This window comes from Chiloscyllium punctatum, chromosome 32, assembly GCF_047496795.1.
Source record: "Chiloscyllium punctatum isolate Juve2018m chromosome 32, sChiPun1.3, whole genome shotgun sequence".
NCBI classification, from domain to species: domain Eukaryota; kingdom Metazoa; phylum Chordata; class Chondrichthyes; order Orectolobiformes; family Hemiscylliidae; genus Chiloscyllium; species Chiloscyllium punctatum.
Window position 1 is genome coordinate 46619497 of NC_092770.1, and position 19565 is coordinate 46639061.

The 19565-nt window shown below is 40.8% G+C and overlaps 2 protein-coding genes across 8 annotated transcripts in view; one reads left to right on the forward strand and one right to left on the reverse strand.

The window, feature by feature from the left end:
- Nucleotides 1-19236, reverse strand: part of LOC140458138 (leucine-rich repeat and transmembrane domain-containing protein 2-like) — a 149681-nt gene extending 130445 nt beyond the window's left edge. Inside the window, exon 1 of one of the 2 annotated variants that reach the window (XM_072552272.1) lies at nt 19154-19236. The gene's annotated coding sequence lies outside the window, so the exon portion shown is untranslated. The remainder of the gene's footprint in view (nt 1-19153) is intronic. The other variant, XM_072552267.1, reaches the window with a different exon arrangement.
- The window catches only part of LOC140458136 (voltage-dependent calcium channel subunit alpha-2/delta-4-like), a 491615-nt gene that overhangs the window by 394701 nt on the left and 77349 nt on the right, over nt 1-19565 (forward strand). For all 6 annotated transcript variants that reach the window (XM_072552257.1, XM_072552261.1, XM_072552258.1 and 3 more), the window contains one exon: nt 15880-15950. In XM_072552257.1, the coding sequence (XP_072408358.1) occupies nt 15880-15950 (71 nt within the window). The remainder of the gene's footprint in view (nt 1-15879; nt 15951-19565) is intronic.

Below are 19565 nucleotides of genomic sequence, written 5' to 3' on the forward strand. Positions count from 1 at the left end.
ATCTTTGGACAGTGGAAGGAAACTGGTGGCCCCGGAGGAAACCTATGCAGACATGGGGAGAGTGTACAAACTCCACACCGACCTGAGGGTGGAATTAAACTGGAGTCCCAAGCTTTTCAGTGGTGAAACCTGCCATAAGTTTTCAAAATGGTGCAACCAGAGGTGATCTCTAAAAAAGCATTTGGTTAAACAGGAAGGTGCTGCATCACAGCCAAAGCCTTCCTGCTGAATTAATTTGCCATTGATATAAAATTTATTAAGTGAACAAGAGTGCTCAGGTTAAAATTTAAATGTGACTTTATATTGGATTTACTTTATTCATGTATGCATCACCATTATATGTTGACACTAGCTTAGTCAGCTAGTGGTGCAATTCTTAATTAGCATGCACTAATGGTCATAGGGAAGTTAGGGACTTTTATTGTGAAAGAAATGGCATTCTGTTTCTTTGTTCACTCTTTATTAAATGTTCATGTTCAGGTCCAATGCCATGTGATGCTGAATTTCCTCGATAACATGCCACCCTATATGTTTTGAAGGGATATTTGAAATATTGTCGGCGAACTAAAAACTTCGTAAGGACTCTGCCAGCCAACACCCACATAACAGGCCTATATTACTGATACCATTGGTTATTCCCTCATTTTCTTATCTTGACTGACAGATGAAAACCACCTTTCTCATCACATCCAGGATGTCATTCTCACTGCACCCTTCAGTGGTACCAACCCACCTCCTGTCTTCCTTTGGAATCCATTTTCAATCCTCTATAGCAATCAAATTCACTTGCCAATCATCGCAACTTACCCTTGCTGGGCTGATCCATCTCAACTTACCCTTGTTGGTGCTGATCCTTCTTGCAAGTGATCATTCTCCTGCTTCCTTCCTATGTGCTACAGAGGTGACTAAGAGAAACCTCTGACCTCAGATACAACCTTGAAACAAATGTGAACCAGGAAAGACAAGATCCTTATGCACACGTACTATAGAATTATTTTATGCAAATAAGTATTTAGGACATTTAAATGTATTCGCTAAATTGCCGAAGTTGTATAAAAAAACATAAAATTTTTTAATTTTTAATGCTGAAAATTATTAGTACAATAACACCCTCCTGACTTCCAAAGTTGAAACAATACAAATGCCCTCATCATGCTTTCTTGGGCTATTACCATCTATGGTACGTTATAAATGAATCTTTTAGCCTCTTTCAACCATTAATGCAACCTTCCACTCAATTAGTGCAGTCATCCAGGGTTTTGTTTTTCCTGAACTAAGAGTCAGCCATGCTGTTTGCACTGAGGTGCAAATGCCAGTTAACTAACCATTCATGAAATTCTTTAGATTATTGACAATTACAGTATTTATCTGGGCCATTAGATTCCATTGCTTAGTTTTATAATCACAAGGTTTATGTTGAAAACAGCAACATTCTAGAAGTATTTCTTTAACCCAGCTATATTCTGTGACTTGCTGGAGTATTTTTTCATATGCTGCACCACACTGAAATCACCTTAAAATACATCATTAGTTTCCATATGTACACTGACAGCGCTATCACCTCTCTTAACCCCTCTGTTGTCCTTATATTATCAGTGTTTATTCAACATCCAATACTGAAGTGAGCAAAAATATCTTCAAATTAAATATTTAGAAAACTTAAGCCTCTCACCCTTGCCACAAACTACACTCCCTTGCAACCAACTTTGTTCATCTTCCCAGCAACTATCTGAAGCTGAATCAGACCATTCACAACCTCAGGGTTATATTTGACCTCAGAATTCGTTTCCAACCATACATCATCAACAATTGCCTTTTTCCACCTTGTGTCCATCTTGGCCCCTGCCTCAGTCTTGACTTCACAATTCGTTGTCAATCTCCCATATTCAGTCCTTCTAAATTTGAGGGCATCGAAAACTCTGCCCACACCTCATATCCTAACTCACACCAAATTCTAATCACCCATCATCCTGCACTTGCTGAGCTTCACTGGTTCCACGTTAAACAAGATTTCATCCTTGTTTACAAAATCCGACATGACCTGACCTCTTCCAATGACTGTAATCTGCTCCAGATATCTGTACATCTGTAATTTTGACCTCTGTGGTATCCCTGTACTGTGTGAGCAAGCCATCTCATTATGCTGTGAGTTGTTGCTTATGCTGAAGGTTGTTGCTACCATTTTCTTTACACGTAGGAAACCATGGTCTACTTGGTCCTGTTCCAACTGGAAGAGTCTCTTGTTGTTAACAAGATATAGTTAATTGCATGTTAGCAATTAGTTACAGGTTACATTAATTTGATAGAAATTCTTACAGTGAATTAGAGGAGGACCAAATGTTAGGGCTCAACCCTTCAAGAAGTTAAGTTGTTTTCCCCATAAGTCTGTATGACATCATCATTATGACAATCCTCAGTATTAACCCTTTCAGACTCTAATACAACCCCTGAAGCTCTGGAATTCCTTTCCTAAGCAATCCTTTCCCTCAGTTCCCTCCTTCAAGACACGCCTTAAAACCTATCTCGCTAACCAAGTTCCTCTGGTGATCATCTACCCTTGCATATCCTTACATGGCTTGGTACTATGTTTGTTTTATAATGCCTCTGTGAAGTGCCTTGGGGCATTTTATTAGGTTAAAGGCACTCTATCTATTTCCATAGGCACCACTCTTCAATTATATAAGTCTCATCTCTGACACAAAGCCAAGCTCCTGCCTCTAATAATCTTTGTCATCAATTCACAATACAGTGCACATTTAACATTGTTGATTTATTACAACCTTTATCTGGCATACAGGAAATTCTTTGATCAGAACTGAAAATAACAAATACAACTAGATGTCTAGATGTCTAAATGTCTGCACAACTGAACAAATTAAATCCAGACTTTTGGTCATTTTACAGTATGGCAGGTGATAATGTAAATTCCTCATCCACAGCACACATTCTATAAATCTGTTAAATTTTTCAGCTATCCCAGTTTTAATGATTTTCATGTTCTTTAATATAAAGAATAGCTAATTTAAAAATGAAAAGGATATCAATGTCAGTCTCCTTATTAATATTTTTCCTTTACTGATGTCAATGGCTATGCTTCAATTATATAATTGAAAGGAATGCAGTGCCTGTGTGCTCATGTGTGAGAAAAGTTACAGAAGAATGCTTTAAGCAAGGATAATTATACTTCCAAAGATTTTCCTTTGGGTCAGCAGCATTTCTGGGGATTGAATAGTGTCACCATGGTTACACATCATCTCCACATATCATAAACCATGTAAATTAGAATCAGTTTTCCTGAATGTTCACGCTTTTAGTCACACTAACTTTACAGTAGCAAAATGGGAATATCTAATTGATGGTTGCTATGGTAATACAGCAAAGTGTGATACACTGAAATTGCACAGCATTAGTAATTTCTTTAGGAAAAATGTTTACTTATGGCAGATAACACTTTCAAAAGGCAGTACAGCAACTATAGAAATTATACCGGCCAATCTCCATGTGAATTTTTGACAACAAAGCATATAATTCTTGATTTTGTTCCATCTTCCTAAAAATATTTTTGAGAAATATTTGTAAATCAGAACCAAGTTTCTTATATAAGATGTCAAAAATGGTCTTTTATATGACTAACAGCTTTACAGATTGTGAAAATTAAAGATATGTCATTGTAATATGCAGACATCAATATACTGATATTCCAGTCTTCATAAGCCTTATTTCACCTCTAAATAAAAATGATATCCGATAGGTCTCCTTTCTGTAACCTTTGATGTGCTGCTTATTATTTAAAGCTTTTCTCTTTCTATTATGCTCTCTTCAGATTTTGAATTTCTGAATTTAGGATTTACAATTTTTTGATAACTTGGAATTTGCCTCCCTGCTTGACTTTCCATGCTACTGTTTGCATGCCACCATTTTTTCCCCTAAATATTCCTGCTGCTTTTCTGGAATACTGAACCGCAGATTTACGACTACAAAATTGTTGCTGCCAATCACTGCGAATCTGACTCCAGCAAGGTGCTCAGCATAAATATTCTATTATTCTGATAATTCCATTAGTGCATTTAGGAGTGGGAATAGAAATTTAGACAAAAGAAACAGAGGCGGCTGATCCCACAACAAAAGCCTCATTGGCTCACTCATCCCAGGAACACAAGTATTGACACCATGACAACACACGCAGCAGTTAAACTGCCTTATTTACAGTTGTCAGCCACAATAACAGTGCAGGAAAGCAGCAACAATCCTTTTTCAAAAAAACTACTGCGTGCTATAGCCACAATCCATTCACTATCATTGAGGGTCTGTGCCTGTGAAAATCCACAAGAAGCACATGACTTCATTTCAATGAGTGGCCATGGTTTTTTTTGCTCAGAGTATATTAGAATGCACCAAAATCCTGGCCATTTATTCAGGATTTGAGAAGCCTCGCATATTGTGTTCAAATTCACAACAAGACTCTAAAAGGATTCATATCGAAATAAAAATTACTAAATTTCTTGTCTCAAATTTGATTTGCACTATATAGTGATTTGTTGGTTTATTTTCTCTCTCTCAATATATTTGACTATTTGTGTTGTTATTCATCCAAGGAATATGTTTGTTGCTGATAAAGTCAGTATTGATTGCCCTTTTGAAGGTGGTGATGAGGTGCCTTCTTAAACTGATGCAGTCTATATATTGAAGGTACAATGATATTGCTATTTAGTAAAATATTCCATTTTCCTGCATTTTCCTATGAGAACAGAAATGAAACAGACATATAAACCGTTCCTGATATCTCAATCTTTTTATATGGTAGAAGTCACAGATTTGGGTGGTGATTTTAGCGAAGCCTTAGTGGGCTGCTGCACTGCATCTTGTAGATGATGCACGTGACAGCCAGGATTTGTCAACAGTGGAGGCCATGAGTTTAGTGTATGGAGAGCTAATCAAGTAAGTTTATTTGTCCTGGATGTAAATTAGCTTCTTGAACATTGTCAGAACTGCATTCTTCCAGACAATTGGAAAGCATTCCATCCTGACTTTTGTCTCATAGATAGGGGCATCAGGAGGTGAGTACTTACCACAGAATACCCAGTTTCTCACATGTCTTTCTAGCTGTAGTGGTACATTATTAGATTAGATTAGATTAGATTACAGTGTGGAAACAGGCCCTTCGGCCCAACCGACCCGCCGAAGCGCAACCCACCCATACCCCTACATTTACCCCTTACCTAACACTACGGGCAATTTAGCATGGCCAATTCACCTGACCTGCACATTTTTGGACTGTGGGAGGAAACCGGAGCACCCGAAGGAAACCCACTCAGACACGGGGAGAACGTGCAAACTCCACACAGTCAGTCGCCTGTTTATTGGTCCTGTTAAAGTTTTGGTCCATGGTAATCCCATAGAATATTGAAGGTAGAGAATTGAATCATGGAAATTTCTTGAAGTTAAGCAGAACATAAATGCATAAATGCAAAAATGAACATTTTCTTGATTGCAATAAGAATAAAGAGTATCATATGCAAGGTGTAGCAGAGTAATGCCACCTGTTATATATCATTGCATAGAAACAATCTCATCTCTCTTGCTTCTGCATTGCCATACTACAGTTCTTTCTAAAATCATAGGACTATGTTAGCAGTGAATTCATGTTCAGGGGAAGTGTGATTGAATTATTGCTGAATGAGCATTGAATGGATCTCCTAATGTTCTGATACCAGTTGATAGCAAGCAATGATCGATTAATCATTGTACCATTTACAGTTTTTACAGCCTGGTATCATTCTTGAGCACACCATTCATGCAACTAGATACCTGGTCATGGCAAATGAAGCTCAACATAGATTAATTTGTTTTGATAGGAAATATAACAACGTCATGCATGAGCCTATATGTTAGGGGAACAAGGGATCGCAGAGTTCAAATGCACTCATTAGTAAAACTTACGCCACAAGTTAGTAAGGGCATAAAATAAGTGAAGATCTAGAGGGCATAAAATAAGTGAAGATCTAGAGGAATAGAGTTAACAAGTAACTAAGTTGTACTAAACCTTGCATATGATACTCTTTATACTTATTACAATCAAGAAAAAGTTCCTTTTTGTATTAACACATTTATGTACTCCTCAACTCCAAGGCATTTCCTAATTAAACCTTTCTTAGACTCAGTGATAGTACCAGATGGCTGGAGCATTGAAAAGTTACACCCTTGTTCACACCACAGCTTTTTGAGTGAACTGAAAGCTTGTGGAATAAAAGGACAGGAACAACATGAATATGAAGTTGACTGAGCAGCTGGAACCATAGAGCCGTGGTGAACAATTTTTTTTTCTGGAATGAAGGAAGGTTAATAGTGGAATTGCCCAGAAATTGGCCTAAGGATCTCTGCTGTTCCTGATATGTAATATAAACTTAGACCTGGTGTGAAGGGAAAGTTTCAAAATGTTTATACAATATGAAATGTATGTATTTAAGTATTGTAAACTGAGTGGAGCATGGTAAAGTTGGTGGAATGAATAGACAAATTACAGATGAAATTTAATGCAGAGAAATGTAATGCCATTAATTTTGGTAGAAAGAATGTGGAGAGGCAATATAAATAAAAAGTAAAGTTTAAAGGGAGTGCAGAATAGGAAGGACCTGGGTATATATGAGTATATATTCTTGAAGGTTACAAGACAGATTGAGACAGCAGTTAATAAAGAATATGGAATCCTGAACTTTATCATTAGGCAAAAGAGCAGAAAAGTTAACTTTGAAATATCTTTAACACTGATTTGACTCAGTTGGAGTACTGTCTCCTATCCTGGTTCCTGCACTTTGGGAATATCATGATAGCATTAGAGCAGATGTTGAAAGGTTTCATGAGAATGGTTCCAAGGATAGGGAAATTCTGTTACGTGGAAAGACTGAAGAAGCTTGAAAAATTAAAGATTGAGAGAAGATTTGTTTGAGGTGTTCCAAATCATGAGGGGTCTGGCCAGAGTAGAGAGAGAGAGAAACTGTTCCCATTGGTTGATGAATTAAGAACCAATAGTCCATGATAGTAGCTCATGATAACTCATGCCCACCACCCTGCCCGTCATTCTTTACTCTTATGACCTGCATGCCAACTTACCTACAGGCAGAGCTCTGGAGCCATGTTACGATGAAATAAATTTCTAGATGTCTATTAATATCTATATCAGTATAATAAAACACTCCCATTCTTCATATCCCTTTCAAAAATTTTAAATCTCTGCTAGTATTTGTAAAATCTAACAGACTTGTATTCATAATCAAATATCTAATGCAATTAATTCTTTAATAATATTATTGGGCTAACAATCAAAATGTAAACTTAGGATCCTCCACTGGGATAATTTCAGGATGTAAAAAAGGAATCAAGCATTAGTAATGACATAATGATATCCCTTAAGATCGTATCCATAAACGGTTATTGTGACTATGAAACTTTCTTTTATCTTTTACTATCACAATTTGTTTTTACTTTTAAAGGGCTATGGATTTAAATAACAAATCAACTTGATAGTGTCACAGATGTTCTTCACTCTTCAAAAGATTGATATCTACTCTAAATTTTTTCCCACATTGCAGCGAGAATGGGTTTTGTTTAACAAAAGGCCAAGCAAAGTTCAAATTTCCTTCATGTGTGAGTTGCACCCCATACTCTTACCCCTAACAATGGAAATAGAATTTGTCCAATTGGAAGACAGGATTGCTGGCTCATTGTCCTACCCTCAAGTTTGGCAGGTTTATCAGGGCCTTCATTTCACAAACATTTACAATTTTGCTGTGACCTCTCGTATGTATTAAACGGAAATGAGCTGTGTCAAAGCCAAAATATTGTCCTTTCACCAGTGACCTTAAATCATAGTAGGTGGAATGAATGTTTTCTTCTCTTTTTGAAATGAACACTAATAAGTTCAATGTGCCTGTCCCAAATCCAATCTACTGCAGTTAGAAAAATAGGTCAACTGCAGTAAGTTTAAGACCATAGTGCAAAATTGTCTATAACTCAATAATAACTGTCACTAATTCTGCTTAGGATTCTAGGGTAGGCCAGATTGGAAATAGAAATAGGCTGTTAGAACATTTTTCCTGACAAAAAGAAAGCAGATAAAGGATGAATGAAAGGTACTTTGTACCTGACCCATATTCCTCTGAAGTGTTAGTATTTAAAATAAAAGCTGGAAATACTCAGCAGGTCAGGTAATATTTGAAATTAAGATTTAAGGTCTTTGTTTCATTCTCGGCACTGGAAAATTAATAGCATTTTAAAGAAACAACCAAGGGGAAGGAAGATGGAGAAAAACTTCTAAAGTGCTTGAGTAGTGAATGGAGATGTTTAAATAGCAAAAATGCTGTTAGTGTGAGTTGGGATATTAAAGTTACACAAATGACACTAATATGAGTCAAAAGAAGTATAATGAGAAATAATAGATAAGAATAATTTTGTTAATAGCTAAAGGAGGAGTGGTAAAATGAAAATGTAGAGAATTTATGTGGTAGATCCAACTCCAATGACCCAGGAATCTGTTAAGACTTATTGCAGGTTGAGACCAAGGATGCGGATCATTCCACCAATTAGTGTTCCCAGGGAAGGGAACCCAGGCCCCATTGCCATCATGTCCCTTCCTCCTCAATGAAAATGTCAAAAAGCCATTTGACATTACTAGCACCTACAGCCAGAGATCAAATGGAAGCTGCAGTTAAAGTCTTCTTTGTTGAAATTAACATCAAGACCAGAGGACTACAAAATTCTTAGGAGAAAAATGAGTTACTGCTTTTCAAATTTATGCTAATCTTTATCAGAAGAGTGTAGAAAAATCAAAGACGGAGGTTAGAGTGGAAGTGGAATGAAATATTGAATTAGTAATTAGAGGTGATTGAGGATCACAGCAGTAGACAGAACCGAGTTTTCAGCAAAGTGATCATTTGATTTGTGTTTGGTTTCCCCAACATAAAAAGACACATCACAAGCAATGAGTAGAAAGTAGCAGGCAGCGACCTCTGCCAGATCCTTATCTATCTTGCCTTTGAGTAAAGCAAAGGGATAAGAGTAATCTGGGAACAAGGTTTCACTCTTTTCTAGCTCTCCCTTTTCCTGTCTCCCACTCTTTCTTCATCTCTTCTAACTTTTCTCTTTTTACTCTCATGTTCTCACTCACATTCTGTTTTCTTCCACTTTAAAAAAGAACAATTAGGCAAAACTTATGGAAACATGACAGAGATAGGTACCATGCACCTAGACTAGCATTGTCTTAAGTACTGGAAGATTTTGTGATGCACTTTCCAGCCTATAGTAAGTGCCATGTGAGTCAACATGTTGGTGTAGATGTATATTTCCATATAGACAAACAATTAGCCTTATCTCAATCTCAGAAGAATATTACCAAGTGGAGCAATATTATATTCCCCTTTCTCCTCAACTGTTTAGTCAGCACCCTCATAGGTTGCCAATTTGTGCCACTTATTGGTAGTTTTGCAGAAGAGAATTCTACCTTTCACAAACTGCTGCAGGATTGAATCTCACCTTTATTTTTGCCAATTCCATGCTTGTTGAAGGGATTTGTGAATTCTCACACCATATCCTACCAAAACTGTTGCATTAATTGTCTAACACACCGTATGGAGTATCTCACATTTGATTTCTGACCCATCTCACCATCGGCCATTCCCACAAATCACCACTCAACTAATATTCACCAAAATACCAGCAACCCCATGCCCTTTTCCACCATTAACAGGCTGTAGTGCACCTGGATGAATGCTGCCATTCCAAAGCTGCCTGCTCAGTATGTACAGCGTTGCAACATTTCAGAGAAGGGGAAGATGGCACCATAATTCTCTGACAGGGTGCTGGAGGTCGTGGTCAACAGATTAATGCCAGGAGAGGAGTCCCCTTCCCAGAGGACTGGCAGAGAAGGCTGTGCCAATAGACCCTGCAGGCCTGGTTTGAGGTCATCTCCTAGATCAGTGCCATCTCTAGAGTGTGAAGGAATGGCTAACAGTGCAGAAGAAAAATCAACGATCCTCTTTGCTCCATCAGGGTAAGTGACACGGTCTTCTCTCTGCCACCTCACACTCATGCTGTCTCTGCTATTGGACAAGTCTCCTGCTAAGGCACATGCCCCACCACCCTCACGATTGCCTGAAACACTACCTCATCTACTGTTTTCTCTCAGCCCTGTATATCACTAACCTGACCTGCCCTCTATGCTGCCTCCTCAGTTCTTTGATATATTTCAAGACCTTTCTTCAAGTGCAGCAGCACTAACAGATGTGCCAGCCACTGCCGTCTCACTCATTCTACACCGTTTCTCATTGCTGGAGAAGAGAGTCCTAATAGAGCAAAGAGAATTTGGACTGAATGTGGGGAATAGAATGGGGAGGGGAGGGCGATGCCCAGCATCCTTATCTTCACACTCTACAAGGAGAAAGTCTTGGCTCTTGAAGGACAAAACCAGGACCAATCCTGCAAGGATGTGGAAATATCCCATCAAACGGGTAAGTGCCATTCTGCATATCACTGTCATTAACATCATTATCACTCTGTCATTGAGCACGTCTTCAAACATCTGGCCATGACACTTTCTTTCGCTTTAATTTTGCACGTTCCACAAGTATTCTAACAACATCTATAGGAGAAATGATAGGTCATGGAAGAACCATCCTCCTGGATCTCTAAGGACATAAGTACTGAAGCCTTAAAGACAATATCTTCATGGCCGTGCCTGCAATCTGCACTAAACCAGACACTGATACCTTGGGGGGAACAGCCAAGATGGAGAATGAGGGTTACACACGTGGTGAGCATTTTACAGTGAATGCTGTGCAGCTGGCAGATGAAGAAATGCCTCAGGTCGCTGGCATTCAAAGGACTGTTAGAGATTAGGAACCTGCACAGGCCCAGCTGGAGTTGGGTCTGAGATTTCAACAACCAGGGATTTTTTTTCAAATGAACAGGAAGGTGCAGCAAGAGCTGGCAGTTATATAGGACACAATGACCCTCCTTGTCCAGGGCTGCAGCAGTGCAAAGAATCATTTGACTGTGTTGGCTTCTGTAAATGGGTTGGTGATTACCATAGAGATCCAGGCCCAGACCTAGCATCGTCAGGGGCTGATATAAAGGTGTACCCACACCTGCAGTCTCAGAACCACAGTCATTGGTTGCCCAGGACTGAAGCATGGCAACAGAGAGGGATGCCAGCTGCCCCATCCTCACAAGGAGACAGGGTGGCATCATCCACCAAAAGGAGGAACCACATGGTCATAGTGATGCTGTCCATACTTTCCACGCAGGAGGCTGCACATATTGCTGGGGCTTCCACTTGCCTGCTCCCTTCCAGGCCTCGGCAGTTCAGGCAGAGAAAGGTCAGCTTGCCTCTGGCAAGAAGACTTTTGCTTTTTCTGACCCATCCAGACACAGATGCCTCTGAGAATCACCTGAATGAACTCCAGGGCCAACAGGCTCCACATTAAAGCAGGCTCCCTTCAGCCATCTGCAAAACCAGACATAGTGGGCGGGAGAGATAGCAGAAAACTTGTCAAGAGCACTTTGGTGATACAGGTAAAGAAGGATTTCTTCTGATTCAAAATTTATGCATAGTCGATGATGTGAACATAGATTTATTAGCTTTTGAGTCTCGTAGTGTCAGCACTCAAAGTATTGTCGCACCATTCAGCAGCAGTTCATGGTCACAAAAAGATCAATGGATTCAGGTCAGCACTGACAATCAATTGAATCAGCGACAAGCAGAGGAAGAAACCACACACATACACTCAGTGCTGCTGGCATCTTTGGTCTTTCTTGATAAAGATCCCTAATGCTGGTTCCCTTAGCAGAGGTATAGCTGCCAAAGAGTTTTCTCCCACAGTGGCTGTGCCACGGAGGTGCTACTTGTTGTAGAATGGCCAGATTATATGAAGCTATTTTCTTCCCGTTGTGCACAATGAATGTTGACAGTGAGCTTTCCTCCTCCAGGAGCTCACAGCCTCAGCCTGACCGGGCTGGTGGGCCCCAAAAATCCACATCCATTTCCTAAAGGCCCATCCCATCAACCCCAGATGATTCATTCTTCCATAAAACCCAACCCACACTCTTGACATTCATTTAAACCTGTCTATCCTTGTCATTCAAGGTGTCCATGCTTAGTATAATCATTTACATCCTACCCCCACCCCAAAGCCAGGGTACTCCAGACCCCTCTCTCATTCCACCTTTCCCAGCCATGATGGAGTTGCTCCCCCTTTGGAAATCCTGCTGCCCCCTTCACAATTGCACTGTACCCTTGCCCAGAGCCTACAATGCCCAGTCTCATAGCCAATCTACCAGTACACCCATTACCCACCCACCCCCACCACTGCCCTTCCCTCTCAATTTCTATAAAGGGACCCAACAGACTAACCATAGCCTATCCCCTTCACTAACAGGACCAACAGACATTCCCAGACTCCTGACGAGCATTACCCTTAGTGCAACAGCCCTACCCCCTGGACTTGCCATCATGGAGCCAATGGACCAGTTGTGGCCCTCTCCCTAGACTGCAGCCTGACTGGGAACAGCCCCACCAGATGCCTGCCCTTGAATGGTATTAGAGGCTGCCCTTGACATCATGTGCCAGAAGCACCTGAACTGCTGAGTGCCTCCGTGCTACTTGTCTTGAAAGATGGCTGTCAGCTTGTTGCCTCTGCAGCCTGTTTGCTGAGCACATGGCGCAGGTTTAAGATCACTATTTATATATTGATTTTATGTTGATATACTGTTGTTCTGCCAGATGGGCACCCCTAGACTGAGGACTGCTTAGCAGCGCAGCAAGTTGTCTTGTTGTTTGACTGTGCTAATTGACACAGCAAAACAAGGCAACGCAAGGCAGAGATGCTGTGAACATGTAGGAAGCCACTGTGAGCAAACACTAAGAGACTGAGATGCAGTCTGGTCCAGTCTGAGAACTGGGTACCATTCCCTGTGTACAAAGTGTCCATGCTGTAGCCTTTCATTGCTAGTTGCTGGTACATCCTGCAATGTAGGTCTGTGCTTCAAGAGTTGCCAATGTATATAAGATATGTCAGGATGGTTGAGATAGATTCTTTAATGACAGATGCTCTCGTCCATGGAGGAGGACTGCATGCAGCTGGTGCCCAAGGATCGTGCCCTCGGCTTTGCTTTGGTCACTGACATGGAGGTGTCTCAGAACAAGAGATGAGCTGAATCCAATAGGTCCTCGCTATGATTTCCTTGTTGAGTTTTCCTGATTTTGATCTTGTTTGGCAAGTTTGGTAAAATGGAAGTCTGAATATTGCTGAAGTGGGTTGTGCTGTCAACACAGCATTTAACAATCAATAATGAGCGTAATTTCATGTCTTGCTGCTGCCTAACAAGAACCATGGCACTCTACTTATGGAAAATGTAAAAGGTGGAGTGAGATGATCTTAAAGATGCTGAAAATGTGTTGCTGGAAAAGCGCAGCAAGTCAGGCAGCATCCAAGGAACAGGAGAATCGACGTTTCAGACACGAGCCCTTCTTCAGGAATGAGGAAAGTGTGCCAAGCAGGTTAAGATAAAAGGTAGGGAGGAGGGACTTGGGGGAGGGATGTTGGAAATGCGATAGGTGGAAGGAGGTTAGGAAGGAGATGTGGCTGTGGTAACGAGTCTGCTTGAGAACATGGCTGAAGAGCTTCTGTGCAGAGGAGATGACCTGGGGTGTGCAGTGAGAGAGGGACTCATTGAAATCCTTGTAGAGGGAGGAAGAGCGCTTCTCCAAGGAAGGCATCCTTGTAAGAGGATTCGCAGTAGGTTAAAATCTTCGAGGAGAAAGTGAGGACTGCAGATGCTGGAGATCAGAGCTGAAAATGTGTTGCTGGAAAAGTGCAGCAGGTCAGGCAGCATCCAGGGAACAGGAGAATCGATGTTTCAGGCATGAGCCCTTCTTCAGGAATGAGGAAAGTGTGCCAAGCAGGCTAAGATAAAAGGTAGGGAGGAGGGACTTGGGGGAGGGGCGTTGGAAATGCGATAGGTGGAAGGAGGTTAGGAAGGAGATGTGGCTGTGGAAGCGAGTTTGTTTGAGAACGTGGCTGAAGAGCTTCTGGGCAGAGGAGATGACCTGGGGTGTGCAGTGAGACAATGCGCTTTTCCAGCAACACAGTTTCAGCTCTGATCTCCAGCATCTGCAGTCCTCACTTTCTCCTAGAAGATTTTAACCTACTGCGAATCCTCTTACAAGGATGCCTTCCTTGAAGAAGCTCTCTTCCTCCCTCTACAAGGATTTCAATGAGTCCCTCTCTCACTGCACACCCCAGGTCATCTCCTCTGCCCAGAAGCTCTTCAGCCATGTTCTCAAACAGGCTCGTTACCACAGCCACATCTCCTTCCTAACCTCCTTCCACCTATCGCATTTCCAACATCCCTCCCCCAAGTCCCTCCTCCCTACCTTTTATCTTAGCCTGCTTGGCACACTTTCCTCATTCCTGAAGAAGGGCTCATGCCCGAAACGTCGATTCTCCTACTCCCTGGATGCTGCCTGACCTGCTGCGCTTTTCCAGCAACACATTTTCAGCTCTGATCTCCAGCATCTGCAGTCCTAATCTTAAAGATGTGCAGGTTAGGCAAATTGGCCATGCTAAATTGCCCATAGTGTTCATGGATGTGTAGGCTAGGTGATTAGTCAGGGAAAGCGTAGAGTTTTAGGGTAGGGAAATGGGTCTGGGTGGGACACTCTTCGAAGGGTCGGTGTGGACTTGTTAGGCCAATGGCCTGTTTCCACACTGTAGGTATTCAATGATTCTATGATTCGAATGTCAAGATGGACCACATTGTACCCCATTCTCATCCCATTTTGCTACACATCTCAGTTACCTTTCTGCGTGGGCTGGATTTCAACCTGATTTTAAATATCTAGAATATTCCAGTATATTTGATAACAGTGAAAGCTGAAGGAATGCTTGTACTTATTAAGGCTATTTGAACAGAATCATAAGAGAAATTCCTGGAAGGGCTCAGCAGATCTGGCAGCATTTTTAGTTTTTGTTTCTGATTTACAGTAACTGCAGTTTATTTGAACAGAATCATGTTTAATTTTTAATAAATAATTTGAACAAGGCATCAGACTAAATTTAAATTTATATAAGGAATATGAGTTGGGTATATAATAATTCTTGTCAAATTAACATCCCAATTTGAATTTACTCTTCACTCTAGTTGAAGCATTGTCACTGGGGATAAATTGGAGTTGAAATTTTGAATTTGTCAGAGTTGGTGCTGCTGACTCGAGCAGATGGCATTATAATCAGTGATACATATATCGCATCATGTAACCTGACAATGATTTCACCATGCTGTATTAAGGCAAACATGCCAGAAGGTCCATGTTTTGTTTCCCAGCCTCTGCTAAGTTGGCTAATCACTGGTGACACAGCAATTGGACATTGCAAGTAGTTTAAGCACCTCTAAGCTAGAAAGGGCAAGATCATTTAATATTTTCATTCTTAATGACTCCCCAGTGACCATTACTGGAAATTGTATTTTTGGATGTTGGATTAATACAAGATCTGATAAAACTATGATAGCTGTCATGACTACATACTAGCCCATCTTAATTGTCTTGGCACTCATTTGTGAAGTGTGGCAGCCTGATGCTACATTGTGTTGCTGTTTCCACCCATAGATTTAACACAGGTTACTGCTCAAAAGAGAAATTGAGAAAAGGATGTAAGTCTGGTCAAAAGTTTACAACTAACATTAATTACAGAGGATAAGCCTCTGGGTTATTAGTTTGAAGTTCACCATGAATTTTTAATGAGGATAGCTGTGAATGAAGCTGCTGAGTATCTGAATCAGGGCTTTGGGAATTAAGCAATATCCTCATTTCTTTCCTTTCTCTTTTAGACAGGGAAGTTTCTGGGAGAAGTGGATGGGTCAGTGATGACACAACTGCTGAACATGGGGCTATTCACTGAGTAAGATATTGTTTGCTCACATTTTTTTGCAGTGATCAATACTTAAGGATGTGCCAGCTGGGATGTGGGCTCTCGGTCAACAAAACATTTTCTGGAAGGCAGGGTCAGTATTCTGAGCAAAGACGTTACTTCTTTGGTATGTTTGCTTTCTATGTTTTTCTTCTGGATATGGTTGTATTCAGTGGGACACAGATCTCTCTATTGGAAAAATACTCCAAGTTGCAAAACTCTTTCTACTAAATTTTGGTCTTTGCTTGTGCAAAAGTCAAGTCAAGTTTGCCCACCTTGGTCAGAACATCTCTCAGCAAATTTAAGACCATCAGCTCTTTAATTGCCTCGAGGCAAGATTTCCACCTCCATACCACCATCATACAGCTTTTCCCTTACTGGAGATCTTTCAACAATTAGATAGTAGGTCTCTGGTCCCAACAACGTCATTGGAAGCAATAGCCACCGTACTACCTGCAGTGTGTCCCAGGAGGACATGTGTTGCAGTGGAGCCTGTATGTCTGGGGTTTCACTGGGGCTCAGGCCCCACTGAGGGGGAAGGGAACAAGGGAGTTGGGAGCCAGGATAGACGAGCAGCAACATGGGTGGAATACATTGAGGGAGGGGTCTGGTTGACACATAGCCCAAAAAGTGGATTCCCCCTTGCCTGGCCATCAGGAAACTTGGCAGACAGTTAAACTGTCATTTCATTGAGAGTCCACGAGTGAGCTGGTGAAATTACAACAAGATGAATATGCACCAAGAGGTAGTGTACATTCAATTTTATGTCACATTGCCCCCACCCCCACCAACCCCTAGAGCCAAATTAACCACAAGACTGAGGGGCAGGCTGTAAAATTCCAGCCTTTGTTCCTTTTCTGGAACTGTATTCCATCAAGCAGGTCTGAAATTATTATGGTCCTGTTTTTCAGCTGGGAGCTAACATTGCTACATCCCTTATTCATTCTGGAAATTAGCTATTTTATCCTAGTATTGGACTTTCAAAATGGAGAAATAGTTGTATCATGTTTATGTTCAGCTTATAGAATCAATCATTTAGCAATCAATTCTGTTGACATTTGCAATCTTACAAACTAACTTTTCTCTCGACTGCCATTGTATTGTTGACTTTAGAGAGACACATCCCAGCACCAGGTTATTATGACCCAAATGACAGAAAATATGTTGTATAATATATCTCTGACAGTTGTATGTGCTTGGAATTCATCCAGTTACACCATAACATTGGCAATGGGATGGGGAATTGAAACATTTTGCTCTTCCTCCAGGGTATAATGATCACATTTACCTACAATGTTAATACACAGAACACAGAAATCTCCAGAGCCAAATGTGTCAGTTTTGCTCTTTACAGCTGGGATTTTGAATTACGAATCCTCTGCAGAATTGATCTCACTGAAATCTATAGAGCCAGCACTTTTGAATGTTTATCCATAGAATTCTTGTGTAACATGGGAATAATAGGCCAGACAGTTTAAAAATTAAAAGTATTGTCTGGAGACAGAAACCATGGAATGTCACACCTCACAAGGTGGCAAGAAACCTTCAAATAGATTGACTTAAAAAAAGGAGAAATGCATTATAAACTAAACTGGAGTCATATTTCAAAGCAAAACCATGAATCTGAAAATCAGCTGGTTGACTATTAACATTCTGTTATTTATCCTTAGGGAACAATTGGAGACCGAATCATAGATCTTCTAACTTCTATCTCTCTTTACTCATTTCTCATTTCCAATCTATGTGTATGTGTGTGGCATTTTTATTTCTTCTCACATTTGGTAACCAATAAACCCACTCTTTAATCAACTCAAGAAAGCCTCCTCTGAATGGTTCCTTTTAAAACATAAGCTCATTTGGGTGAGGGAAAAGTATCTACAAGGGAAGGGATCCTTTTCAAATGAACTTGTTGCAACCGGTCGAAGGGACAGGTCATAGAGTCATAGAGATGTACAGCATGGAAACAGACCCTTCGGTCCAACCCGTCCATGCCGACCAGATATCCCAACCCAATCTAGTCCCACCTGCCAGCACGCGGCCCATATCCCTCCAAACCCTTCCCATTCATATACCCATCCAAATGCCTCTTAAATGTTGCAATTGTACCAGCCTCCACCCCCTCCTCTGGCAGCCCATTCCATACACGTACCACCCTCTGCAGGAAAAAGTTGCCCCTTAGGTCTCTTTTATATCTTCCTCCTCTCACCCTAAACCTATTCCCTCTAGTTCTGGACTCCCCGACCCCAGCGAAAAGACTTTGTCTATTTATCCTATTTATGCTCCTCATAATTTTGTAAACCTCTATAAGGTCACCCCTCAACCTTCGACGCTCTAGGGAAAACAGCCCCAGCCTGTTCAGCCTCTCCCTGTAGCTCAGATCCTCCAACCCTGGCAACAACCTTGTAAATATTTTCTGAACCCCTTTAAGTTTCACAACATCTTTCCAATAGGAAGGAGACCAGAATTGCACGCAATATTCCAACAGTGGCCTAACCAATGTCCTGTACAGCCGCAACATGACCTCCCAACTCCTGTACTCAATAGTCTGACCAATAAAGGAAAGCATACCAAACACCTCCTTCACTAACCTATCTACCTGCAACTCTACTTTCAAGGAGCTATGAACCTGCACTCCAAGGTCTCTTTGTTCAGCAACACTCCCTAGGGCCTTACCATTAAGTGTATAAGTCCTGCTAAGATTTGCTTTCCCAAAATGGAGCACCTCGCATTTATCTGAATTAAACTCCATCTGCCACTTCTCAGCCCATTGGACCATCTGGTCAAGATCCTGTTGTAATCTGAGGTAACCCTCTTCGCTGTCCACTACACCTCCAATTTTGAATAAAGGGGAGCCAGTTAATCCTTCCTTATCAAACTTAACAATTTAGGTATCATATCTGGAAACATAATAACCTGGAAGCCTCACTCAGAGTCTGTCTGTTACAAATATGCGATTTTGTGGCACTTTTAAAATATGTTCAAATTGAAGTAACTGGCAGTTTGACACAAAGGCAGAAGGGCATTACAGAGGCAGAGAAGAGCTTTTCACAATTTTACAAAGTATGATGCACAGACAGCCCTACTAAAGTAGAATTATAAAAGACAAGATAGATTGCTATATGTAACCGATCCAGCCACATCGCCCCACTCCCCACCCCCACCCCCAAATCTTTTGATATGACTCCATTACTAACCTTGTTCTTAGGTTTCATACTGCACCTTAATTCACCCATCTAGTACTTCTGCAAAAATGTTTGTGAGCAATGTTCACAGGAATGAGCAGCAGGTTTTAAGTTATTTTACCTTTCCTTATTACAGTATTTGCTTTTATTTGCATTTACATTTTTCCTGTATCCGAAAAGAGGAGGAAGTGATTTATTATGGGAAAGCAAATATAGCCGAAGTATCACAGTTGCACCTTTAAAAGGTATCAAACAGATGGTGCAGTAGTCGAACACAAATGTAATCTTGACAGTTTTTACTGTTATCTGCCACTGATATCATCCTGGAAGGTTTCATTCAGCACTCCTGCGAGTTTGGACTGACAAGTTTCATTAAAATTTGTCACTAAACTTGCCCAAACAGACTTTACCAATAGCAATACAA